We start from the raw sequence: 26,620 nt of genomic DNA, 5'->3' as shown, positions 1-26,620 counted from the left end.
GGTTAACAAGGGGATACTTTTTCTTGGGCCGAATGCGCGATCTAGTTCAAAAGAGTGAGCATCTGTAATCGGACCAATTCAAGTTACCTAACGTTTCATGATAGAATATTCTTTGTCTCAACTTTAAAATCTTTTCATTTTCAGTCGTGGAGATGAAATACTGCTGAACAAAGAGATAGGTTACATGCTCAGAACGAAAACGACCGAGCACGATGAAGGAGGAATATCTTCTGGCAGCGCTGCTTTTGATAGTCCGTACATGATGTAATGCTTCCTTGGTATATGACTGAAATGCCAGGACATAAACCCAATACCTTTATTTTTATCTCCGGCAATTTCTTAGCCATGTTTCAAATAAAAAAAATTAATCCACGGTATCACACGATAATATTTTGAATTAATAAGGTTGGTACAGTTAATTTGTTTCGCTAATTAAGACATCTACATGGGTTTAATTCTGTACATTTTGAAAAATAACGTAGAATATTTATGGTGAACTTGTATCACCTGAATATTTTGGGAGGAATCTCTATGCAATAAAGTACCCATTTATGTCAAAATTTTGCAAGCTCGGGTACACGATGGTGCGTGGTGGCTTAATAGACCTTTCCACGGTTTATGACGCCGTCTTGGCTTGTATCAATCAATCAATTAATCAAACTTTATTTAAAGAGGATGACACTTAATAGTTAAAAAACTAATGAACTTGTGGCCTTCTCTGTATGTGATTTTGGCCGGCTTTGAACAGCTATAATGCCGCTAAAATAAAGAGGCGTGTTTCTAACATTTGCCACTACTTTAATACATTTATTGATATCATTTATTAAATCCATTTTGAAATCACTGGTTATCCTTGCAATCTGATTGGCTCTCAGTGGTGCGATTTATTCACGAATCGCACTATTTTTTGTTCTTAATCGCATCTTTTTCTCAGCCAATGAGAATGGGACAGTAAAACAAAACAACCAATCAGATTTCAAGATTAGTGTAAAGTAATCAATAAAATTTCAGGAAAATGAAAGGCAAAAGGCTACTACTATTGCCAATTACTATTGCCAAAACTTTGTTGTTATTGTAGTTTTTTTCCAAAATTTTGACGAATTCAATTAATTACAGTTTCTGAATGACTATTATGAGCTCCTTCAGGCTGAAGACCCACTTTAATGGGAGTTTCTAACTTTCAGTGTCCATTTTGACGAATATTTTGGCGATTTTTCTTCAACATCTGCTCAAGATCCGTATGATACCGAGTCCAGTAAAACATAAACAAACGAAAACCACACAACAACAAATTCAGAGCCATCTCAGAAAATAAGGCCATAAAAGAAGGTGCGACGTGCCGACGTCCGTAAATTCTCATTTTGGTTGGAAGGGTTTGTATGACATCTTGAAAATTCGTTTATAGTCGTGGTAGCTTGAATCTGTTCTTTATACTTCATAAACAGAGCCTCAGTACAAATGTCTTTTGAAAGACATTCTCGCTGAGAAATCCATCTCTTTGTAGCGGCCTTATAGCGGTTCCCAAGTCGGCCAAAATCACATACAGTTACTATTCTAAGTGACTGTGAATATATAAAATTCATAAATTTGAACTGCGGATTAAGGAAAATTTTTTAAAATTAATATATTCAAAGTCACTTATTCATCACTCACGGGTTTATTACGAACCAGCAAAATGACCAACTCCCAATTGGCTTGTTGGCTCAGTTGGAAGAGCACGACTGCATCGGTATCGCGAAGGTCATGGATTGGACTCCCGTACAAGCCCGAATTTTTTTTTTTTTCAGGCTTTCTTTTCATTACTGCTTAACATTAGTTAGTTGATTAATTGTATTTAATTTTATTTTATTTATTCTTTTGAGGGCCTACTGAAAACCGCTATGGCGAGTTGGATTCCCTCATTGATATAAACGACATTATAGCAAAACTGCATCGAAATTGTAGTTAATTGTGTTAATTATGTTGCATTGATATGGTTTTGGGCCCATTTTGAAACGAGGTATTTCTGTTAGAAATGAGTTGTGAACCCCCCGCGCCAAATGTTTCAGTCTTTAGCAAAGTATTTTTCCTAGATATTTCATTTTCCCTGAATGTAGATGAAACACGAAAAATAAAACTCGCTGAGAAAATGCCTTTTTCTTCGTTTTGCCTCGATTTTGTCACTCCCGTTTCGTTTTTGTTTCCGCCGCCATGTTGTTTTGTTTTTCCGCTGCTCGTAACAACCGCAGTCCAAACGAAAACTACCATAGTAGAATTTATCGTTTGTCTCACGATAGCCTGCGAACGCAGACGAATTTCCGGCTGTCGCTTGTCTGCGCCGAAAATAACGTCTGCGAACCCGAGCCAGGAAACGATTTCTGTGACGTAATGACTTTTGTTTTCTCTTTGGCCAATGAGATTCCATGATAGAATGAAACTCGAGTGCTCCTCGCAGCGAATACCTTGCGCAGTAGTTCTGGGGTTATTTGAGCTAAACTCTGATTGGCTTAGAATTCCCACGGAAATCGTTTCCTGGCTCGGGTTCGCAGACGTTATTTTTCAAAGCAAAGTCGTTTTATTTGCCGCCCGTCCCATTTCTTTGTTGTGTGATTTACGACGGCACGCTTAGGGAACGAGTAATAGAACAAATGGCAGTCTTCTTGATATTCTTTCATCATCCGTGCATGCTCATTGCATGATGCAGTTGAATTTTTTTTTCAACCTTGCGCCTTCCCACGCGTCCATTCATTCATTTAGTTTACGTTTTCATTATTATTAATCTTCTTACACTTTTGTATGCTGCGTAGAACTCAAAATGATGATATGATTCCACAAATTCATGTGCTTAATGATAACACACTCACATCTTTCAACTGGTTCAAATTGATCAAAACTCGGAAGAAAGAGTGGTGGAAAGCGTACTTGCCTTCCTTAAGGAACCCATTATTCGTTGACTAGGCTGTTGATCCTGCAGCTACGACCTCCTTTCTTAGACCTAAACGGAAGCTGAGTACCACTTTCTATTTATACATGTATACTGTAATTTCCCCTGGATATTTATACCTTATCAGGCAAGTTTGGTCCAGCCATGGCCCATATTTTGGTGAGACATAGCCGAGCCAAAATACTCATGGCGAGTCCAGACTATTCTGGCATGTCACCGAGGTGTACCAAAAGAGCTATGATTAAGTATTTAACATTACTGAGGACTTAGTCAAATGTCAAAGGCACATTTACTCGAGAAGGGGGGAGGGGTGATTTTATTTTCAGGAGCTCAAATATGCCATTTCCCGTGTTTTCCCATGGACAGTTCCAGAACTGGAAACAAAGAAAAACATTGAGTGTTTAAAATTAGTATCTTGTCTTCTTTATATGTAAACCTTTGGGATAATAATTTACTGATAGCAGGTTTAACAGCTTGTAGCAGAGACCACTTCAGTTGCAGAGTCTTTACAACCAAAGGGCAAGACATTGACCCTCCAGATGGGCCAAAATCCTCAATTATACCACATTGTCAATGTCCACATCCTTATGTATGTGAAGAATTGGCAGGGGGGACATCTCACTCATAGTGCTGCAAAGAGGGGTTATCAATCTCTTCATGCTGTTAAACTACGTTCAGCAGCACAGGTTGACACAGGCTATGTTACGGTGGGAGGGGGGGGGGGTTGGTAAGTTTTTGAGGTTCTCAATCTTTACATAGAGTATCATTTTTGCCCCTGTTAGCATTGTGTTCCCGGTGGACAGCTAAAATTGCAGTGCATAAATGCCCAGCTAAACGAAAAACAAATGATCTGTTAAAACTAAACTATTTCCAATGTTACAGAAACGAAATGAAGTTGACCCATTCACACCGTTATTAGTTTTGGCTTTTCCCTGTAATAATGTTTAATTTTTTAGGTTTGGGCCTTAAATAGGTTCTCATTTTTTATTTCCTTTATCCTTTAAGACCCTTCGCGGCACACGCCTACCCAGAACTTAAGGAAGTACCCCCCCCCTCCCTCCCGAGCTACATATATTATTCCAGACAAAACTTGGTTGTGGAACCTGGTGTAATCGAGAGTCTTTTCAAATAGTTTTGGGGATCCCTCAGAAAAAAAAATAAAAACAAAATAAAAACGAAACAAAACAAAACAAAACAAAACAAAACACACTCCAAGAAGCTCAAAAAGGCAAACTAAGTGTGTTTTCATCTGCGGTATTTTGTTTTTGTTTTCTCATTAAATTTCTTTTATCTTCGTAGTAATGACTGATGGCAACATAAAATGTAGTCCATAAGTTGGATTTTGTTTGTCTGTGTTGAACTGAATAGCGTTGTCATATTCGCCAAATTTCGCTCTAAAATCGCAGCAACGTAATACGAACTTTCTCAAACCAACCAATTTAATCATTTAAGACGCTTTTTGCCAGTAAACACAGTATAATTTTGTAGCTTGGTATGTTCTCTTTATCATGATTTAATGCTTCCTTGTTAATTTGCTTTTGTAGTGCATATGTCATCTATGTTCGAAAGCCCGTTCATAGGCTAAGGAGTTAAGTTCAATTCTCGGGCTTCTCTTATGGAAATAAAATTGGTTTATTTTTTTCCAAGAGGGCACGGTAACGAATCCTTCAATCTGATTGGTTGTTATCGCGGTCAGGATTTTCCTCTCTCTGCTCACGGTCACGGTAACGTGCGCTCGATGTGTGTGTGAAGAAGGTCAACAATTACATGTACAAGAGTAATTCGAAAGAGAGGTAAAATAAATAAGTTATTTTCCAGCTTAGCGTCGGTCCATATAGTAGAAAAAATTGCTTCCCTTGGCCCGTGGCTTTTCAAGACTTCGGTCACGGTTTTTCACTATACGGATCTCCCAGCCGGCAAATAATACATACAGTCAAACCTCCCGTAAGAGACCACCCAAAAAGCCAAGCCTACGTGGTCGCGTACGGGAGCTTAGACCATATTGGGTCAAAATTTTGCGTCATTAGCATATGATAACTGCAGAGACTCACCCCATGATTAAATGTTTTATTTATATGAATAGTCCAATTTCAAGAAAAAATACGGTACTTTCCATTGAAGAAAAAAATTAAACCATACTTGCAATGCATTACCCAGAACGCTGTATGGTTACAACACCTTATTATCTAATTTCCGCTATATTTGTCAAGTGGTCGCTTCATGGCCAGAAATTTCGGACATTTGAGCCCGCAGGGGTGTCGGCGGTTTCTAACCAAAAAATAAAGAAAACCATAACAAAGATGGCGGATCGAAGCCGTCGAAAGTGTGCATGTGGTAAAGTCGACTACAGACAGTTAGATTCAGTGCATTTGCAATGTCAATAAACGTAACGTCTGGGAACGGTTTTTGCTTCTTAAACTCGTACCAGCTCTTTAAACACTTGTTTGTTACGCTGACTGTTAGAAGAATCTGATCATTGTTGACACAAGGCTTTGCTATATATTGTAAACCGTGATTTGAATGAATGCCGATGCAGTTGAGATACCGCTCCCGATCGTAGTAACTCAACACCTCAGACATTGAGAATTTGTAGTTTCTCAAGAAACTGTTAAAATCCGATCTTCGGCTTATGAATTTACCTTTCACTTCGGCTGGTAAAAACCGTACACAATGAAATATGCCCTGAGAAGAAAGGCAGACATGTCACGGAGTTCCTGTTCCGTTCCACTGCGAAAAAGGGGAAGAATTTCTATGTTTCTACGATTCTTTTAAATATAAAACAGCGAATCGAAAATATAAACAGGCAGACCAAGCGAATTTCCCGCGACACGCTCTTGCAAAGAGCCTTGATACTGCATGCTATACAACACGATTGCATTCTTAACTTTTAACTGCTGTCCAAAAAAACTGCAGGCCCAGAAGGCCTGGCTCTCGCTGAAAATTTTGACAGCAAACATGCCGGGTTTTCGGTTGAGAATAAGTCGCAAAACCGAGAAATTCTTCGCCCTTTTTGCAGTGGAACGGAACGGGAACTGCGTTACATGTCTGCCTTTCTTCTCAGGACTTATTTCATTGTGTACGGTTTTTAACAGCCGAAGTGAAAGGTAAATTCATAAGCCGAAGATCGGATTTTTTATTATTCAGGTAGGGCTTTAACTGTATTTTATGAATCGATTTTGGCAAATTGGGTAGCGTCGTTGGATTTTTTGTTATTCCCTGAACAATGTGCAACCTTTGATTGTTTTGCCGGTGATCTGCAGGAGTTTCTAAGGCTTTGACTGGATCTGAAGTTGCAAAACGATATCGTTCCGAGTGAAAGGTATGGAATTCATTTTTGCTGTAGGTTTTTTAACTAAAATAGAGCTGAAATATCACTGAATGATTCTCGATTTTGGCAAACTGAAAAATAGCATTAGTTGTGCTTGTATTTTCCGTAAATCAATCGCGTCTCATACAAAGCTTTGTAATTCCGTACGCCACAGGAGGGAGAGGTCAACTTTGTTTGCGTAGCGATGCGATTGCGCGCCCGATGATCTTGGCCATTATGACGTCATTCGTGAGCCAGCCAATGAAGTTTCAATGACCGCTAAAAAATGACACCAGAAAAGTTTTTCATCCGATGATTGCTCAAAGAATTTGAAAGAAAGCGATCAACAGACCACAGGAATAAGATAACCTATTAATGTTGTGTCCAAAAATACCTTGGTTTTCAAAAATTAGATGTCGGAAGGCTCAAAAACACGCCAAATTTGGAGATTGCTCAATTGAAAACGTGATTGAACAGTGAAGCTTTACGCCCGTTTCCTGGGCGATATCTGGAGAACCCAACGACAAACAACACGAAAACAAAAATGTGATCTTGATATGGTTTAAAACGTTTGAATGGTGATAAGAACGAATCATTTAACATATGCATAAAAATGATCAGTGGGTTTAAACCCATTATTTTGTAGACGATAGCGTAGAGAACCTGCTGATCGATACTCGAAACCCTCGAAATATGAGAAAGTATTTGATGGAAAATGCTCCCTTACAAAGACATTTGAACTATCAAGTCATATGCTGGGTTGGAAATTAAAGTAAATAATGTACCAAGGAATTATTTTTCTGCGCTAAATTATCCGCAAAACTGTCAACAACATTTTCTTCAGCGAGACCAACCAACTGACGCAAGCCGAGCAGACGTGTGGATATTTTAGGTGGTAAAATGATATAAAATCACTGTACGGGAGACTTAGATGAAACAGATGATATTCAGAATAACATGGATGAGACCTCTTGGCAGAAAGGTTCTTTATTTCATTTCAAAATGTTTGTCAAATATGAGATCGGAACAGGATCTGTTTCCTTGGGCGTCTGCATGCAGTGCAAAGCTATTTCTTGTCTCGCACCTCTTACAAGAAAGGTATCCTAAACTAGCGCTTTGGGTTCTAATTTTTTTTTAATATCACAGTGAGTTCAATTAAACTTGTATTGGCTGTAAAAGAAAACTCATAGGATGTTATATGGAAAGAACTAAAAAATACAGAATCTGGTTCTGAGCAGCAAGTGAATTAAAGAGGAAAGAAAATACGAACAGGGACACTTCCTATGCTAAACCATTGGCAATAAGAGTTAACTTATCCAGGAGAAACTTGTAACGCCAAAATGACTTATTGCCAAAACAAAGAGTTCAATAAGGAAGGTTAAGACAAAGCTGGAAAGATCAATATCAGGTGATCTCTTATCATAACCAAACCCCTTGTTTTCTAATAGTATCTGTCTTGAGAAACTGCAATAGCTTTACTGTCTCTAAGTTTGAAATGATAATCAGTTATTTTCTTTATACTTTATGCTTTTAATTTTCATCATAAATCTTATGTAAGTAAAGATAGCTTTAACAATTATTTTACATTAAGTTTAAACTGACCTACAAAGAAATATTCTAGAGAAAAGTGTCACAGAGGTTGTACTTGTAAACATGAACCCAAAGTCTGATTTCTCCCCAGTGCCATCCATCCCAGGTTCCCTGTTGCTTTTTGCATTGATGAGTTTATTATTGGCTTCAAGAGAATAATAACCGTACATTTTCAGCAAATAACAAAAAAAAAAAACGCACAAGATTGGGTTTTAAATGTTTAATTGACAGCACAATAACAATAAATAGATAGCTTTCCATGGTGGTTGCGTGTATTGCCAGAAATGGGGCCTGCTTGAATGGTGTTGCAAAGGTGGTGGAGGATGGTAACCTAAGGTTTAAAAAGATCAAATAAGACTCCTCTTAATAATCACCAGTTGAAAATTGGAGTAAATGTTTATATCACCTCCCTTCCCTCTTTGGTTTTTACATCGCCCCTAACTCTTTTCAATAGAAAATGTATTAAAAAACTAAAACATATTTCTTAATGAGATCTAGCACCAGGAACTCAATATGTATTTACAATTAAAAAAAAGTAACTCTCACAATTAAACAATCAAACCCCATACACCTTTTAAGTCCCGTCCAAGCAGATACAATGCAGTAATGTACATGGAGCTAATATCATAATCTATAAAACATAAAATAGCTCATTTCCAGTATCAATGCATTGAATTGAGGTCTTCAGATTCATATAAAGAAATTTTTTCAGCACCCTCACCTGCACAAAGGAAAAATAAAATTTCTGAAGCATGTCAAACAAACTACAACAAACACTCTGCATAAAGCATTTTTGGATCCTTACATAGAGAATATTGTTTAGGAATTGAAGTAAATCAAACTTCAAATTCCTAAATATTGCTGATCAACTGTGCCAGTTTTGTAAACATAATAAGATCCAGCAATAGGAACTCAAGGTGACCAGAGTTTGGAACTCAAGTTTTGTTATATAAGCATACATGATTCCAGCTGGCAGTGAGGCCCCTTATTTGGTCTTAGGTAACCAAGAAAGCCCTTGCCCCAGTGACCCTGGACGAGGTAACTTTCACCATTTTGTTGAGAAAGTGAAACACAAGTCACCCTTGGCAACATCACCAGGGTAACCCTGGTAGGCCTGGTAACCTTTTTTCATCAAAATACTATGACTGACCTACCTGGGACAACTCATGGTATGAAGAAATCTAAATTAACTCACAAAACCCCGTAGTGATCAAAAAAAGAATGATAACTGAGCATTGGAATATGAAAAAACGCTTAAGTAATCCTGGAGGGACAACTTCGGTTCATATAAACTTGATAAAGTTGCTTCAGAAGACCATATAAATGGGGCCTTATACTCTCTCCTCCGCAGAAGCTCCCCATGGAAATTGAATATACTCCAAACTGCAAGCCTACGGTCTAAACAGCATGAAAGAGGCCTATGCAGAGGAGAGAGGGCCTTGTATGTCAATATGCTTAAAGAGAAGTCTTACAAGACTAGACTGCAAACTATGGGTAAAATGTAGACTGCAGGCTTTTTAAGAATATCATATTCCCATTTTCATTTATAGAGAGTATGAGCTAACCTTACACCGGCTAACATGAGCCGTATATTTCAGGCTAACCGGAGCACTTAGCTCTCTATAAAAGGAAATGGGATATTTCTTAAAAAGTCTGCAGTCTGCATATTCATTTTATCCTTTGTCTGCATTTTAACCACCGTTGTGCAGTAGGCAGGCTATAACTCTTATTTAAATAATTAAGCCTAAGTTCTTGTTTGAGAAAGTTCTCATTTCCATCATTGTGGATATTTCTGTTTGCTAGGCCTGTTGCAGAACATGTGTCGAGCACGAGATCGCAGATATTTCATACTCAAATGGACTGATCATTTTTACTACCGATTCTTCAAACTCATCTTCGATTACAATCTTTTCCTACACATGTAAGCTCTTCTGTGACCACGTTGCACGTTTCTTTAAGTTACCTATCACGTAAAAAAAGGAAATTTTACAGGGCAAATAGTCAAAATTTTGCCCCACATATTTCCACCGGAGAGCGATGACTGTAACACTTTATGCAAGATTTTTCAGTTGTAATTAAAATCTACTTACCTCTCAAGAAAGAAAAATGATAATCACTCCTTGAGATCCAGATACAATACCATTTGTAGCTGGAATGATTGGAGAAATCCTCCTCAAAAAGTTGTATTAGCGAGAGACGACGACGCCATTTTCGAAAATTTTTGCATTTGCGCGCTTCTTTCGCCGTGACGTCATAATGGCCATGATCATAGGGTCAGCCAAATCTGACGTGTTCACCTCTCCCTCCTGGTACGCCATTTTTATTATCGATTGGGAAAAGCCGCTACTGCCATGCGGGCTCAAATGTCCAAAATTTTCGGCCATGTTATGGAAGGTTAAAAACAAAAGAAAACTGATTTCAAACTTTTAGCTCCCAAAGTGGTCGCGGTCGCTTACGAGAGGTGGCCGCTTACAAGAGGTTCCAAATATTGTGATTTGACTTGAAACTTTTGGAATTTTGGAAAACTGGTCGCTGAGGAGAGGTGGTCGCTTACGAGAGGTGGTCGCAACTGTATTTACATAAATAGATATATTTGGCGACAGTGTCAGCAGGTTGTTTTACCATAAAAAAAAAAAAAAACGCAACAAATTTCCCTTGTGGCCGTTTTTGCAGTTAAGAAATGCTTTGGCCTTCGAGTATCGACGGTGGAACTATTTTCCAGACAAAATGAGAGTATTTGGACCATTAGCTTCAAAATAAGAGATCATAAAAACATTTATTCAATCTGTTTGCTGAAATATCTATTCAGTCCAGTCATTGAAATATTTTGCAATTCAATTTGGAAAAAATTTGTTCAACCATTCATGAAACTTACTGTGCGACTACTTGAACCGGGTCAGTTGAAACATAGCTAACCAATCAGAACGTTAATTGGGAACAATTAGAAAGTTGCGAAGGCTTGCAAACCTCCCTTGAAACTTGGTCACTTTGGCCTTAATTTGCCCATGGCAATTACGCCCCGTCCACACTATGCTGGAGACATTTACACCCGCTTTCAGTGTTACTTGCGTAGCAACTATCTTTCGACATGTTATGTAACCTGGCCTACGTCAAAAATGTAAGCACAACGGACTTCTTTATGGTCAAACTCAACTTTTAGTCATGAAAGATGGATTTATTTGACATCAAACTCAGGCTAGGAGATCAATAAGTCATTCTGTGAGAGACAAATTGTTTACATCTTTCGAATATTAAACTGAGCGGTAGCGGCCCAACTCTACCGGAAGTCAACATTGAGAGCCGATCGACTACACTAAAATCGTTTGAATTATCCCGTAAATCGGGAGTCCACAGTCTCCTTCATTCATTTGAGGTCAGTAATTATCATATACTTGTCATTTGTTCCCCTAATAACCGGAAAAAATTGCCAGTTTCACAGGTAAACGGTCTTTCAGCCGTTTACATAGCATGTCGAAAGATGGAATGTCGAGAGACGGTCGGAAGATGTCACCTATGCACGTAACACTGAAAGAGGGTGTAATTTTTTTTTTTTTTTTGTATTACGTCGTCTTTGACTTTTACCTACTTAGGGAAACTAAAACCGTAAATGAAAAACATAGATTGCTCGCAATTAAGGACCAAACCATTCTAATATGGAAAGTGGTTATTTTAGGTAAGCCTTTTTTTCATGATAGCTTACTATTTCATGAAGGAAATGTTTAATTATTGTGCATTGGACGGACACACAGGCCAACAGCTTAAATTAGTGTCTTTCCAACGTCACAATCTGCAAATAAAACTAATTAAATACCTTGGTAGAAGATAGGTTGTTATTTCTGAAACGAAACTTACTGTCAAGTGATGTCTTTTTTCCGAAGACCAATTATTTCATGCCAGTTTTCAATTTATTACAATCAATCAAGCCATTGTTAGTTTAAAACTGGCTATTACCCCTAAACAATGGACGATAACTGAACGCAATTTCGATAACACTTTACGTCTCGAGTTTAATTAAAAGCATTTCTGTACCTAAGGGATAATTCCTTTAGAAACACATGACAAGCTTGCCTAGTGGACCCTAATTGGTTGCCTTTTGTCTTCTTTTGTTTAAAATCGCGGTCTTTGATCGTAATTTTTGTGCTCAGCATTAGACTTAAGCCTGATTTTAGGAATGTAAAAGTTTTTGTTAGTCAGGACACTCCTTCTGGTTGGTTTTACATTTCTTAAAATTTCTATTATAATGATAAATTTCCAGTTTTTCTCTCTCAGCGAAAATTTTTCGTTAAGTAAACATTTAGAGGCTCACCTTAGACAAATGAAGTTGGGCATGCGCTCTTTGCAAGCTTTACTGGTGCAAGCAAGTCCTAACAGTTGTGACATGAGTTTCGATGATACTGTTTTGCCAATTTACAGCCGTCAAGTTTAAAATTATTTGTTTCATGTTTAGGACTTCTTAAAAAGGAGGCAAAGCCACATAAAACATTCAGTTCCCCACGGAGAGCTAGCCTGTTAGAAAGGTTTCGCTTATCGGGGACGACTGACCGTTTGAAGGAAGATGTCTAAAGAGAAGACTCTAGCGCGGTAAGTTTCAGTACATTGTGAGCAGCTAGGTGTTATCATGATATTTACCTGTGATTCCGTGGGAGGCGCAGTGGCGTCATGGTTAGTGCGCTCGACTTCGGATCGAGTGGTCCAGCTGCAGGTTAGAGCCCTGGCTGGGGGCCTCTCTCCGCCCAGGGGTACGAATGGGTACCGGCGAATTTAAAGCTGGGGGACTGCGATGGACTAGGTTCCCATCCAGGGGGTGTAGAAATACTCCTAGTCGCTTCATGCTGCAAAAACCGCGATAAGCTCCGGCCTGATGTGCCACTTGGTTCATATGCAGACTTCACCTTCACTACCTGTGATTCCATGCACCAGCCCTAGGCAACCGGAAGAAATAGGTTTTTCCGTTTCCCTTTCATGAAGCGAAAAAGTGGTCAAACTCTGGACCAATAAAATGCAATTGATTTTCTACAGACTAAATCAGTAAATAAATTGTGGGAGACCGATAGGGAAGACGCCGGCCTGTAGTCTCTGTCAGTATTTGAAGAAAGTATTCGTTACCTCGCTTTGATCTGTCCTCGCAAGTTCCAAGTTTCAAGGAAAATGTAGGATATCAAACAGTGCTTCTGTATTTTAACTCATGTACAGAGGTTGCCAAATGTTCTTTAGGTTAGGTCCTTAAGGATCAAATTAAGAATTATCTCCATTTGTATTTCTCACAAGTCGGCCTTTTTTTTTTTTGTCGTAGTAAAGAAAGCTATGGAGGCGAAGCTTTGTTTGGTCCTGATGTTGATTATTTTGGGCATCCTTACCGTACAAGGAGCAATGCCAAGAAACAAGAAGAAGAACCCCTTGGAAGTGCTTGAAAGGAGAATTGTTTGTAAGAGTTCCTGTGATCCATTGATAAAGATAGTCTGTTCGTTTTTAATTGAAAATCTAACGGGTTAAAAAAGAAAAAAAAATCAGTTTGTTCTGAACTAAAGAAATAAAACTGCGTTTTCAACATTCTCCTGCGTAGTGTGGACGCTTCATTACAAGGAAATTTACGGGGAGGGGAAGTTAAGACAGTTCTGCTAGGAAAGAGGTAAATTTGCCAAACAATAGGAAAAAAACTGTGTGAAAGCCGGTGCCTATTTGTTGGTTATGACGCGCAGGTCCCAGATGAATTGGATGGATGGATGGATGGATGGAGGACTTTACTTAAACACGATAGTTCCTTTCAGTAACATTCAAAAATTATCGAGCAAATCAATTGGTTGTTTGTCCCTCAAGTTTTTCGGCCTACTGAAAATTGTAACTCACAACTGTTGTCAGCATAAACTAATATAGATTCTTAAATCTTACAAACTTCGCGAAGGGAAAATGTAAGTCCACTTCATTTGACAACAAATGTGAACCACGAAAATAGGTCGAAGAAACAATCTCGCTTTTAAGGTCAGAGGTGACCCCATTTTTCTTGTGAATGAAAATAATCGGTAGGACAAGAACGGTGTTTGTACACTTTATTGACTTCTAACTGTTTTTAAAACTATATACTTGTTCGCGTCCTAGCAGCAGTACGCGCATATGGCACATGCCATCACGTGTGGCACACGCGATGGCGCAATTTGTTCTAAAATAGCAAAATTCGTCTCCGTCCCCGATTATGGCTTCTTCTTTGTGTCAGCTATAAAGGGTTACGTCCTCTTTCATCATGCTGTTTTTTTTCCTTCTGACTCAAACTAGCACTTGAACAAAGCTGACCATTTCATAAGTCTACGTTCACTTTTCCATTGGGTCCTAGACTTTCAGAAAAGTCCGTCGTCTTCTTTATTCATTACCTGCCGGACCTTTCACGACTTCGTCGCCCACTCGGCCGCTTCGCGACCTTCACACCGCTTCGCTCGCTTAGCTATTCTACCCTGAAACCTATGACGTCGACTCGTGTCAAGTCTGATTGGGTCCCTTTGATTTGCTTTTCTTTTTTTACTTGCTGTTTTAATAAATGATGGAGGCAAAAGAAATGTTTTTGAATGATTAAGCCTTTATTTATCGCCTTGTTACATTTTCGTTAAAGTTTTAAGTTTATCCGCATTTACTCATTACCCACATTTACTCAGTTACTTCTTCAAGCCTTATTTTACCAACTAATCATTTTGTTACTAAGTTAAGGCCGTCATTCCATTGATGAGACATCATTGCCGCCATCATTTGCTGGAAAAAGAAAAGAAAACTTGTAATTATCCAGGGTTATACACCATTGTGATGTAATCTACTCTACCAATTCGAGGATCCACATTATGTTGGTCAGGCCTTTTTTATATATTATACAAAGAGAAGATCAAGGTAAGAGAGTGAATCCCCCATATAAGCCTTTTACACGACGTAGTTCCTCTTAAGTTATTTTTAGACATGGTACCCAGTTCTCCTGAGGATGTTACTCGCACGATGCGTGGACAGCCCAAGTGACTTTCTCGCTACTACCTGAGACGAAATGGCGGGAAACATGGCGAAAAGTGATTTGATATTTTTGGTTTTCAAAGGACGTTTCAGAGCACAGATGCTTTCTGCACTCTCGGCCATCCCTTTTTTCGACTGCGCTTTCATTTGTTTTGAGCTCGTTTGGCTGTTCATTATTTTGCCGTTCATTCGGTTTTAGGAGGTTTAAAAATAGGGGCCTTAAAAAACAACGACGACTAGTCAAAAATAGATTTATATTTCACCAGTGAAATTCGCCATTGCTTAGATCTGTTTAGTATGCCTTCAGTGCCCTTCAGTTCCAAATGGAAATACGAAAAATTGGCCGAAGTCGTTTGCGTTTCTCAGACTGCGCAGAACTTTGTCATTTCACGTTGCTGTTTTGCAGATGACGGTTAAGAAATGTACAAAGACTTACAACGCACGTCCAGAGCCACTGTTCTACTTATCATGAAACCTGTTGTTTGTTGGAACGGCAACAAACAAAAGGTTTAATGAGCAGAACAATAGCTTTGCACCTGCGTTTTGAATCTTGGTACACTTCTTAACCGTCATCTGCAAAACAACAACGTGAAATGAGCAAGTGTTACTGACGTATTTTGGAGAACGTGTTTGAGGTGTTAAGATAGCCGATGAAACACTGTCTCGAGTGTTTGATATATCTTTTTTTTTTCCTTTTTTTCTTTTTGACACTTAAATTGTGATTCACCCTACTTACAACACCAGTACGTCTACTTACACTATTTGTAAAACTATTACAACTACTTAAGTCCATCACATTAACGACCAAACGTTTTTATACAATTCAATTGTATTGATATATCTTCTCAATCAAAACAAAAACTGAGAAGTAAACGGAGAAGTAAAATCGTTAAAATTTATGCGCAATTAAGACCAGGTATCGAAACCTCCTTCACGGTGGTGATTTTATTTGCTTTTGATAAATTATTAATGAGTTTGAGAATAGCATATCAAAGAAGGCATCCCCATAGCGTTGGGGGTTTTACTTCACTTGAAAACGAAGCGACACATAAACAAATTGTCCACGAAAACATCCACGCAACACCAGTGTGGGAAATTGGCGCTCGCCTACTCGTCAATGCGAGTGTGAAAAGCATCGGGCGGGTAAAAATTGTCAATTGTTCTCGCCCGTTTTGTGAATGCGATTTCCTTGTTTGGGAAATTATTCGTTCGTCGATTCGTTTCTCACCCATTCCACCCGAACAAGATAGTGAAAATTTTACCGACGGTTTATAAATACATCAATGTCAATACTAGCTAGATATATGCCCTAAACTCGTACCTACCGAAATCGTTCACAGCAGCCGGCTTCACCGCAGGGTTTTAAAGGAGGGGGACACCTCTGACGAGCGGATCTCTTGCCCTCATCCTCACGGGCTGTAAACAAGAAAAGATTGTTCTTTTGTTAGCCCTCAATGAGTCGAACCCACACACAAACTAAGAATTGCATTTTATATAAAATGCCATGTCTACTACTCCTTATCAATGGATCACGAAGGAACACTCACGCGAGTCAGGTCGCCTGGCAAACATCTCTTAATTAAATGTTTTAGTGAGAAGTACTCCTCCCTCCTCAAAGTCAATATACAGTATAACGTATTGTAAGTAACTGTATGTACAGCAAGTAATGTAAGTAGAGTATTATATTGTTAGCAGTGTAAGTAGCCCGTATTGCAAGTAATTGTATTTTCTGTAAGGAACTGTATTGAGTATTGTATTGCCAGCATAAGTGACCCGTATTGTAAGTAACGTAAGTAAGTATTGTAGAACTGTGTTTTTTAAATTAAATTATTAAAAACAAAAAAAAATCCTCACCGGCTGTAAACAGGAAAAGATTGTCCTTTTGTTAGCCCTCAGTGAGTCGAACCCACACACAAACTAAGAATTGCATTTTATATAAAATGCCATGTCTACTACTCTTTATCAATGGATCATGAAGGAACACTCACGCGAGTCAGGTCGCCTGGCAAACGTCTCGTGTCTTGGTATTGCTCCTTGTACGGTTACAGTCCCCAAAATAACCAACATCACGACCAAACATGCCCCAAGCTTCGCCTCCATGGCTTTTTTTTTTAATACAACAGAAAAGCAGGACTTGTGGACGAAAAATACATGAAGAGTATAGAATTCTTACAGAGAACATTTGCCACCTTCCGTACAAAACATAAAATACGAAAGCGCTCTTTGATGCGATCAGTCCCTCCTTTCCTTGGAAATTGTGATGACGGGGCAGCGGCTCTTATTTATTCCCTATAGGCCTTGCCTAAGTACATTTGAAGGTCCCATCTACACTATGCCTAAGAAATTTGAAAACGCAACAATCACCGGTCGTTTTGGACTTGTGTTTGACGAAAAGTCGGTCAGGGAAATCACATTATTACTGTGACACTATTGTTTTCGAAAAGCTCCGTGTTCAAAAATAATTTTCCGTTCACACTAAAACGCATGGTCAGCGTTTTCAAATTCTCCCTTTTGAACTGATAGTGTTTTCGAAAAGATCCGTTTTCCAGACAGATTGGTGTGGACGGTAGGCCTAACCGCGTAGAAATGGAACTTCGTTTTTAAATTTCTCTGGCGTAGAGTGAACGGGGCTTGAAAGCACCTCTGAAATAGTCCATTTTACTGTTGTCTGCTTAGTGGCCTGGCCTTTGAATGGCAGAGAGGCTGGAAATGGCCTTGTTTTGATACAGACCTTGCTGCTTTGTTGTGTAAATCAAGTTTTCCTTGTGCTAATTAGTTGGCATTTGAATAAGAAAAGCAGAGAGGTCTGTATCAAAGCAATTTCACCTCCAGCCTCGCTTGGATCCATGGCCAGGTAACTAAGCATACAACTGTAAAGTGGCTTATTAAGCTGATCATTCGTGTGAGCAATCAAAGTTAAGAAATGAAGCTTTTCTTTTTTAGCATCATGTAACTGACATACAAAAACGTCAAATGTTTACACGTTTCAGTCCTTTTTTCTTTTCTTTCGAAATCCAACAAGCGCTCAGTTGTCTAAAATAAACGCTACATTGTCTCGTTGAGAGTTCTCGGCCTATCCTCTCTCGCACTTCCGACACCGTTTAATGAAACTAATTAACAAGACAAATGTTTAGAACGGGATCAACAAGAAAACGAACAGCTACATCAAATTGCGCATCTTAAACTAAAATACGGTAATGACGGAGTTTTCACAACTTAGTAAATAAATCACTGGAATATTCTTCTAATCTGCTACTTAGCAATTTTTTTTTTTCTATAATATGGAGTCTCCTCAAAAATATATAAGTCCGTATATAATCGTCGCACTTTATTGGTCTAGGGTTTTAACGGAGTTTTAAGATATTTAGTTAACCAGTAAATGGTTTAATTCCCATCTAACCATCTAAACTATTTTAAGCCCGGCGGCTTGCTTTTGTTCTACGAAGAGCAAAAGGAAGGATTTAAACAACAACAACAACAACTGCTATTTCTTCAAGTTGCCTGTGGCTGGTGCATTGAATCACAAAGAAATATCATGATAACACCAAGCTGCTGACGATGTACTGAATAACAAACAACAAAACTTACCGCGTTTAGTCTTCTCTTTAGATATCTTCCTTCAAACGGTCAGTCTTCCGCGATAAGCGAAACCTCCTCACACGCTAGCTCTTTGTGGAGAACCGAATGACTTTGCCTCCTTTTAAGAGGTCCTGAACATGAAACAAATAGTTTTGAAACTGACAGCTGTAAATTGGCAAAAAAGTATTATTGAAATTCATGTCACCATTGCTAGGACTTGCTTGCACCTGCAAAGCTTGCATAGTGCGCATGCCCGACTGCATTTGTCTAGGGTGGGCCGTTAACTGTTTACTTAACGAAAAATGTTCGTCGAGGGAGAAAAACTAGACATTCTTCATCATTTTTAGAAACGTAAAACCAACCAGAAAGAGTGTCCTGATTGACGAACATTTTTGCATTTGCAAAGTCAAGCTTAAGGCTGACGCTGAGCAAGAAAAATACGATCAAAGACCACTATATTAAGCAAAAGAGGACAAATGGGGTCTCAGCCAAGTTTGTCATGTGATTCTAAGGGAATTATCGCTTCAGTTTAGAAATTTTCTTTATTAAACTTGAGACGTAAAATCGACAGCAGGAAAACTTGACAGTTTATTGAAGCTCATGTCACAACTGCTAGGACTTGCTTGCAGCTGTAAAGCTTGGAAAGAGCGCATGCCCAACTGCATTTGTCTAGGGTGGGCCTTTGACTGTTTACTTAACGAAAAATGTTGGCCGAGGGAGAAAAACTGGACATTCTTCATCATAATAGAAATTTTAAGAAAGGTGAAACCAACCAGAAAGGGTGTCCAGATTGACGATCATTCTTGCATTTCTAAAGTCAACCTTAAGGTTAATGCTGGGCAAAAAAATTACGATCAAAGACCACGATCTTAAACAAAAAAGGACAAATGGGGTCGGCTAGCCAAGTTTGGCATGTGTTTCTAAGGGAATTATCGCTTCAGTTTAGAAATTTTCTTTAAAATTAAACTTGAGACGTAAATTCGACAGCGGGAAAACTTGACAGTTTATTGAAGCTCATGTCACATCTTCTGGGACTTGCTGACACCTGTAAAGCTTGCAAAGAGCGCATGTCCAACTGCATTTGTCTAAGTTGAGCCTCTAAATGTTTACTTAATGAAAAATTTTCGTCGAGGGAGAAAACCTTGAAATTCGTAAAGATCAAAGAAATTCTAAGAAACTTAAAACCAGCCAGAAAGAGTGTCCTTTCTAACAAACATTCTTGCATTCCCAAAGTCAAGATTAAGGCTAATGCTGAGCACAAATATTACGACCAAAGACCACGATTTTAAACAAAAGAGGACAAAAGGATACCCATTGGTGTCGACTAGGCAAGTTTGTCGCGCCTTTCTAAGGGAAATATTCCTTCTGTTCAGAAATTTTCTTAATTAAACTCGAGACATAAAATGTTACCGAAAATAAGTTCAATTATCGTCCATTGTTTGGTGGTAATAACCAGTTTTATACTACTAATGGGTTGATTGATTGTAATAAATTGAAAACTGGCATGAAATAATTGGTCTTTGGAAAAAATACATCTGCTGACAGTAAGTTCCGTTTCAGAAATTACAACCTATCTTCCATCAAGGTATTTAATAAGATTTATTTGCAGATTCTGACGTTAGAGACATCTATTTGGGCTGTTAGCCTGTGTGTCCGTCCAATTCTTAATAATTAAACATTTCCTAAATGGAATAATAAGCTATCACTAATATAACTGGCTGCCTAAAATAACAACTTTCCATACTAAAATGGGTTGTTTCTTCAAAGCAAAGTACACTGGCATGAAATTGACCTTTCCCAATTCTAACTACTTGTTGTGCTATGTTTTTGAACCCAGACCATACCCAACTTTAATAGCTTTTTTTGTCATAAGCCACCTCAAAACTATCTTAATCTTTAAAGCAAGTTGATTTAGTGCAATCTGAATTTAATTTTACGTTTTTGGGTCACATACATACAATATTGAGTTTTTCAAGAACCCTCAAATAGGTCTGGATAGTAGAAGACATGTTGAAATTTTAAGAAACAACACAACTTCTTTTAAATACATGTTTCAACAGAATCTTCTGTCATCTTCAGTTTAAATTACATAGTGCAGAGTTGAATATATAGTGCGCGCAAAATGCTAATTGAATATAAAAACAAAAGGAAGCATGACAATGTAAAATATTACAGAGAAAGTTTTAAATTAACATGATAAAGTTGATGATTTAGTGTAGGTTTTTCCCATTGAATATGAATAGCTTCTCTTATCTTAAGCTGGAAGGTGGTGGAAGCGTGATCTAGGATACTGAAACAGTCATTGGAGCATGAAGTGCGGCATTGCTGAGAATTTTGTAAGTGTTTGAAAATATGAGAGGTCCTATCACTGAACATGGGCTCACATACGCGCGTGGAAAAATGCCGGGCGGAAAAATGTCGGTCTGCAATATGTTTAACAATGTCATGTTTTCCTTTTGTTCTTATATTCAATTAGCATTTTGCGCACACTATATATTCAACTCTGTAGTTTGTACTTCAAACTGAAGATGACAGAAGATTCTGTTGAAACATGTATTAAAAAACGTTGTGTAGTTTCTTAAAATTTCAACCCTCAAATAGTTGTTTTAAAATAACAGCTTAATTTAAACGGAAACTATTTCTACTCATTTGAACACATTTTCGGAAGACATTGAAGACATTGTGACAAATTAGCAGGTGATATGTCGCATTAGCAGGGCAGCCCTCATGTTCATGGCCTGTTTTGGGTTAAAGATGCACCACAGTATGAGAAAAACTCTGATGAGAAAGTTGTTACTTTTGTTAATAAATATCTCACTTGCCAAAAACCTTATGGAAATGAAATGGATGACCATGTGAATCTCCAAATGCAGAGGCATGCATAACATGTAAGAGAACAGGCCAGAGGGTTTATAGGTTTAACTTTCCCTTGCCACCAACCCAAGAACTATGATTTTAACCTCTTGAGGAGATTAACACTTTCGCAAGTGAAGAATGATCATCGCAGTAAATTTTCCATTGGAAAATTTACTGCGATGATCATTCTTCACTTCCATCTACAACCGCAGTTCATATATGAATTATTTCATATAAACTTCACATCAAAGTGAGGCGCATAAGAAACAAATTTCTAAATGCTGTTGAAATAAGTGCTCAGGAAGCTGCCTATCAACCCGAGAGTTTCAGATCATCAATAAATCATATCCAGATGAAAGGACCTTCTTATTAAAGAATTTAAATAAAATAAGAGAGTTACCAGATAATTCTCATGACATAGAGTCTGACAATCTCATTGAGCGCTACCAAAGAAGACCAAAACAACTAAAGAACTTGTGTTTGGCTAATTTTACTGCCCGGTTCAACTATGTCAATGATGAGCATGCAAATACTGTTACCAATTAAAAATTTACTAACAGGCCCTGACGACTTTATTCCCGAAAATTTCTTGGAGGAAAACACTGATGATGACCTTCTAGATATGGATAATACAAATGAGGAAGGCAGTAAGTCAATCTGGTTGGTTTTAAGTTTCTTAGCATTTCTTCCATCCAGACGAATTTCCAGGTTTTCTCCCTCGACAAATGCGGTTGGGCATGCGCTCTTTGCAAGGTTTACAGGTGCAAGCAAGTCCAAGCGGTTGTGACATGAGCTTCAATAATCTGTCAAGTTTTCCTGCTGTCGATTTTACGTCTCAAGTTTAATTAAGAAAATTTCTAAACTGAAGCGATAATTCCGTTAGAAACACATGACAAACTTGCCTAGCCGAAACCAGTTGGTAGCCTTTTGTCTTCTTTTGTTTAGAATCGTGGTCTTTGATCGTAATTTTTTTGCTCAGCATTAGCCTTAAACTTGACTTTGCAGATGCAAATATATTCGTCAATCTGGACACTCTTTCTGGTTGGTTTTACGTTTCTTTAAATTTTTATTATGATGAAGAATCTCCAGTTTTTCTCCCTCGACGAAAATTTTTCGTTAAGTAAACATGCAGTCAAAGGCCCACCCTAGACAAATGCAGTTGGACATGCGCTCTTTGCAAGTTTTGCAGGTGCAAGCGAGTCCTAGCAGTTGTGACATGAGTTTCAATAATACTGCTTTGTATATTTACAGCTGTCAGTTTCAGAATTATTTCTTTCATGCTCAGGACTTCTCAGAAAGGAAGCAAAGTCACATATAACATTCAGTTCTCCACAGAGGGTTAGCGTGTGAAAAGGGTTCGCATATCGCGGAAGACTGACCGTTCGAAGGAAGATATCTAAAGAGTGGACTCAAGAGCGGGAAGTTCTGTTGTTTATAGATTCAGAACATTGTTAGCAGCTACCTGTTATCATGATTCTGCAGCCCCAGGCAACTTGAAGAAATAGGTTCTTTTTTCAAAGTCCTTCCCTTTGCTTTTCGTAGAACAAAGAAAGCCGCCAGGCTTAAAATAATTTGGATCGTTAGAAGGGAATCAAACCATTCACTGGTAAACACAATACCTAAAAACTCCGTTGAAAAGGTTTCAATGTTTATCATATCCATGGAAATATCGATTACCTTAAAAACACATTCAACCAAACTTCAATCTTTTTCCAAAAACTGGTATAATTTCCACATCGATCAGAGTAAGGGAAAGTTAGTAAAACGCCAATTGAAAATGCTGGGTATGGTCCAGAGAAAACTCTGTCGAACCACCCTAAGCAACGACGACGGCGACGCCGAGGACGACGCCTAGTAAAAAATAAATTTCTATTTAGCCATCGGAATTCGCGACTGTATTGATCTGTTCACTACGCCAATCGCTCTTAAAACGTGTGCTAGCGCCCAAATATGCAATGACAGCTTTCAATTCCAACTGGAAAAACGAAAAATTAGCCGTCCTCGTTCGCGTTCCCCAGCCTAGATGTTGACGTTATTACTAGGCATCTTAAGATACCAGGACGGGACGAGCTAGGACGGCTACCGGAAGTAAATTAACTCAACCGGGCATGCGCATGAGAACTCTCGACTCATCTCTCTGCCGTCCTCATCTCGTCGAGGACGCCATTTCGCCCGACTAGCCGTCGTATCGAAAACGTGAGTATTTTGCTCTTGTTTTGCCTCGATAACCGTTCCAATCGACGTTATTTTCAGTTATATTGATAGGAATGTTTATAAGGTTCACAGTTTTCGTGATTGTAGTGCAGAACACTACGCTGAGATACGAAAATGTGAATAAAATATTCTTTGTCTGTTCGTTTGTGTTTCTGCAGTCACTGTTCAGACGCTATTACGAGTGTGCAAGTTCAATACAAACTGTGTGCATTGAGAATACATCAGTGTAAGTACAGTCGATAAAATGTTGTAAAAATGAATGCCATGGAGCATCTATCGAGCAAATAAAATACACATTTTCAAACTGATGTTCAGTTTTTTTATGCTACCCGGAACTTGAAGCAGCATTTGTTTGATTTTTATGATGCTTGTTACAATTACAGATGGAAATTGAAACGTTCACCAAAAGTCAGGATTCTTCGGCGACAGAATTCCCAAACGCTTTAGTGGTAACTGAAAAGCCATCTGAAGCAGGTCGATCAGATTGTTCGTTTAATTTTTTCATACGGAAATTATGGTTTCTCTATTAGAATATTGACAGATGTTTGCTTCGCTTATACAGAAAAAGAAATTCAGCGTCGCTGTTCACTATCGTTTAAGCCTAATAGGATAAGATTTCTACCATCTCTTTTATAGTCTAATGGATGTCGTTGCTTCTGTGAATAGCTTGTACGAGGTTCGAATTGTTGACGTCGCTGTCCTTTGCGAAAATGCACATCTTAAGCATTTTGTTTTTGGCGACACGACGGGACCCGCGAAAGTTTCCCGCGTCCACTGCCGTTGCCGTCCTGGCCTTCCCGTCCTCGTATCTTAAGGTCCCTACTGTCGTGCAGAGGACGGCAAAGAAAAGTACAAAGATTTATATAACTTTCGTGTACTACTATTGTTTTGCTCATTAAATCTTTGTTTGGTGACGTTCTCGTTGCCGTCGTCATCGTAGTTTGCTTTTAAGCTCCCAAATGGCTAACATTATACGAGTAGCTCAGCCAATCAGACTGCAACATGTACATTACGTTTGTATACTAGTAGAATTCTACTTATACTGAACAGACGCGCGGCAACATGGAATCTATTTGTAAATTTGAGAGCGTTTCCACTTGACCTCGGCACGGCAGCCATATTGGTGTTTAAAAACATTGAAACGGCGGCCTTTCTTATAAATATGGGTTATTGGCCAAGTGTGAGGTCAAGATGGCTGGATATTGGTCAAGTTCTGTTTTTGCGATTTTATGGACTTCCACTGCGTCTCGGTCCATAAACTCGAAAAAAAAGAACGAGGGCAATATTCAGCCATCTTGATCGAACAAGCTTGATCAATAAAGGATTTATTATATGGCTTTCGGTAAAATTTTCCTTGCGGGACACGGCGGGTAGTCCCGAGCGGGCAAGATAGCTCCAGCTTGCCCGCTCGAGTAGCCAATCACAGCGCAGGATTTGATTCATCTTGCCGGCTCACGGAGCTAGCCATATAGTTATTAAAACAGCCTAATTTTGTTCCAATAAATTTGCATGGCTGCTGATGACCACGTGAGTGGCCAGTTTTTTGATTGGTTCTAATTTATGATCTCTTAGGGAACAGACTTAAGGCGCTTTCCATTTGACCAAACAGTCCGAAATTTTCGAAACGGGAACAAATGGTACGGAAATTTCCAGGGAAAGGTTCCAGAAAATCCGGAAATTGTTGAATTTCCGAAAAGCGAACCATTCAACCGGGATGAAAATCAAATGGAACGGAAATTTCTCGGAAAAAATGTTCGAAAATTTGGTTATACCTCACGAGGTTGTCCTCTTTTTCATAAATTATGCAAATTCGCAATTTTCTACTCAGCGCTAGCTAGTTCCTTTGGCCGCGATCACAGCGAGTTGGACAACTCACGCAAGGATGACGGCGATGCATATTCGAAAATGGAAATATTTTCGAATCTTCCACCTATATGTCGATAAATACTAGCTACAGCTAAATTCATGAAGAAAGCGATTGATAAAAATAATGCCCCCGTGGAGTACTTGTTTGTTTTGACTAGGTTGGCTAGAACATGTACAGAGATTTAAAACGCGTGCAGAACCATTGTACGACTCACTGAAACCATTTGTTTTGCGACTTTTTCGCTGCCGTTGTGGTTTGTATAAGGTCCTTGCTGTTGTGGTCTATAAAAAGTGACGATGTTGACATATCATTGTTCTGTTTGCTTCTATAGTTGCGATTTAAACCTCGAAGTCATTGAAAATTTCCAGGCGAACAAAACTGTGCAGCTTGTCGTTTTCCACACTGCAAAAGTCTGTACCATTCGCCCATGGAAATTTCCGGAAATTTCCGCCGGAATTTTTGGTCGGTTGGAAATTAAAGCGTCCTTAGAGATCAACGTCATCAACATGCTTTGTGTTTCTTTATTATTATTTAAGACAGATAGATTCTACACAAGGCAACGTGGAATATATCTGTTTCATTTCAACCAGAAAAAAACTCTGCTAGGCTCGAAAAAAGCCTTGGAAGACGTTTAGCGCTGCAGCGTTTTGCAGGACATGTGGTAGCTATTTCCTTGTAATAAGTTCGTGTAAGACTGATGACAACATCCGGGGCGTGGAATACTCCTCAAAGGTTTTGGTGGCTGTCTTCGAACCCCACACCCAAAAAATCGATACCCCATTTCAGACCTCTAAAAATAGTTGATGGCTCTTTTTTGTATGACCCTTGCTAATCAGAATTGGCTTTCAGTTACCAAAACCGTTTGAGAAGGGCTACAAATTTGCCAATGTTGACGGCTAAAAACCATTTTCTTATAAACAAAATGCCCAATACCAAGACAGAGTTAAAAACATACTCTATTTCAGAGTCAAAATCTATACCCTTTTTCAAACTAAAAAACCGCTAAAATCTATGTAGCCCATATAAGGGAGTATTCCCCGGGGGGAGGGGGACAACATTACGCATTCTGATTGATTCTTAGCGCGGTTCGGGTTTTCCTATCTCTGACCACGGTCACGGTAACACGCACGAGATGTGTGTGTGGTGGGACAACAATTATAAAAGTGATTTGAGAGGGAGGGAAAAATAAAAAAGTTATTTACTGGCTTAGAGCCGGTCAGTAAAGAGAAAAACTGTGACCTTGGACTTGAAAATCCTGCCAGAGGCCATGGTCCTCGGGTAGCATTTTCAAGACCTCGGT

The 26,620-nt window shown here is 38.8% G+C and overlaps 1 protein-coding gene and 4 long non-coding RNA genes across 17 annotated transcripts in view; 3 read left to right on the top strand and 2 right to left on the bottom strand.

Annotated features, from left to right (window-relative positions):
- LOC110052140 (glutathione synthetase-like) overlaps window positions 1–2,131 on the top strand; it is a 38,976-nt gene extending 36,845 nt beyond the window's left edge. For all 10 annotated transcript variants that reach the window (XM_089292909.1, XM_089292914.1, XM_089292907.1 and 7 more), the window contains one exon: window positions 145–2,131. In XM_089292909.1, coding sequence (XP_089149035.1) covers window positions 145–268 — 124 coding nt within the window. In that variant the 3' untranslated portion in view covers window positions 269–2,131. The remainder of the gene's footprint in view (window positions 1–144) is intronic.
- A 3,698-nt stretch (window positions 2,132–5,829) lies between these two features.
- Window positions 5,830–13,370, top strand: LOC110052212 (uncharacterized). 2 transcript variants are annotated; one of them, XR_016207904.1, is made up of 4 exons: window positions 5,830–6,027; window positions 6,184–6,242; window positions 12,268–12,401; window positions 13,114–13,370. It is a non-coding gene; the product is annotated as an uncharacterized LOC110052212 (long non-coding RNA). The 2 variants fall into 2 exon arrangements; XR_016207903.1 differs by having other exon boundaries at window positions 5,830–6,067.
- LOC149111279 (uncharacterized) lies at window positions 8,026–10,124 on the bottom strand. The gene is made up of 2 exons (XR_016207905.1): window positions 9,911–10,124; window positions 8,026–8,451 (listed from the first exon to the last, which is right to left on the bottom strand). It is a non-coding gene; the product is annotated as an uncharacterized LOC149111279 (long non-coding RNA).
- Window positions 13,371–14,368: 998 nt separating the features above from the next.
- On the bottom strand, window positions 14,369–18,521 carry LOC110052204 (uncharacterized). Of its 3 annotated transcripts, none has more exons than XR_016207902.1 (4): window positions 18,393–18,521; window positions 16,793–16,937; window positions 16,126–16,220; window positions 14,369–14,558 (listed from the first exon to the last, which is right to left on the bottom strand). It is a non-coding gene; the product is annotated as an uncharacterized LOC110052204 (long non-coding RNA). The 3 variants fall into 3 exon arrangements; XR_002297027.2 differs by having other exon boundaries at window positions 16,130–16,220; window positions 18,393–18,520; XR_016207901.1 differs by having other exon boundaries at window positions 16,130–16,220; window positions 16,793–16,906; window positions 18,393–18,507.
- Window positions 18,522–22,805: 4,284 nt separating this feature from the next.
- LOC149111278 (uncharacterized) lies at window positions 22,806–23,761 on the top strand. Its single transcript, XR_016208089.1, has 2 exons — window positions 22,806–23,435; window positions 23,612–23,761. It is a non-coding gene; the product is annotated as an uncharacterized LOC149111278 (long non-coding RNA).
- Window positions 23,762–26,620: the final 2,859 nt, after the last annotated feature.

Source organism: Orbicella faveolata, unplaced genomic scaffold (genome assembly GCF_042242905.1).
Source record: "Orbicella faveolata isolate gen_17 unplaced genomic scaffold, um_ofav_v1 contig_24, whole genome shotgun sequence".
NCBI lineage: Eukaryota > Metazoa > Cnidaria > Anthozoa > Scleractinia > Merulinidae > Orbicella > Orbicella faveolata.
Note: the sequence above shows the minus strand (reverse complement) of the source record. Positions and strands in the feature narration are given on the sequence as shown.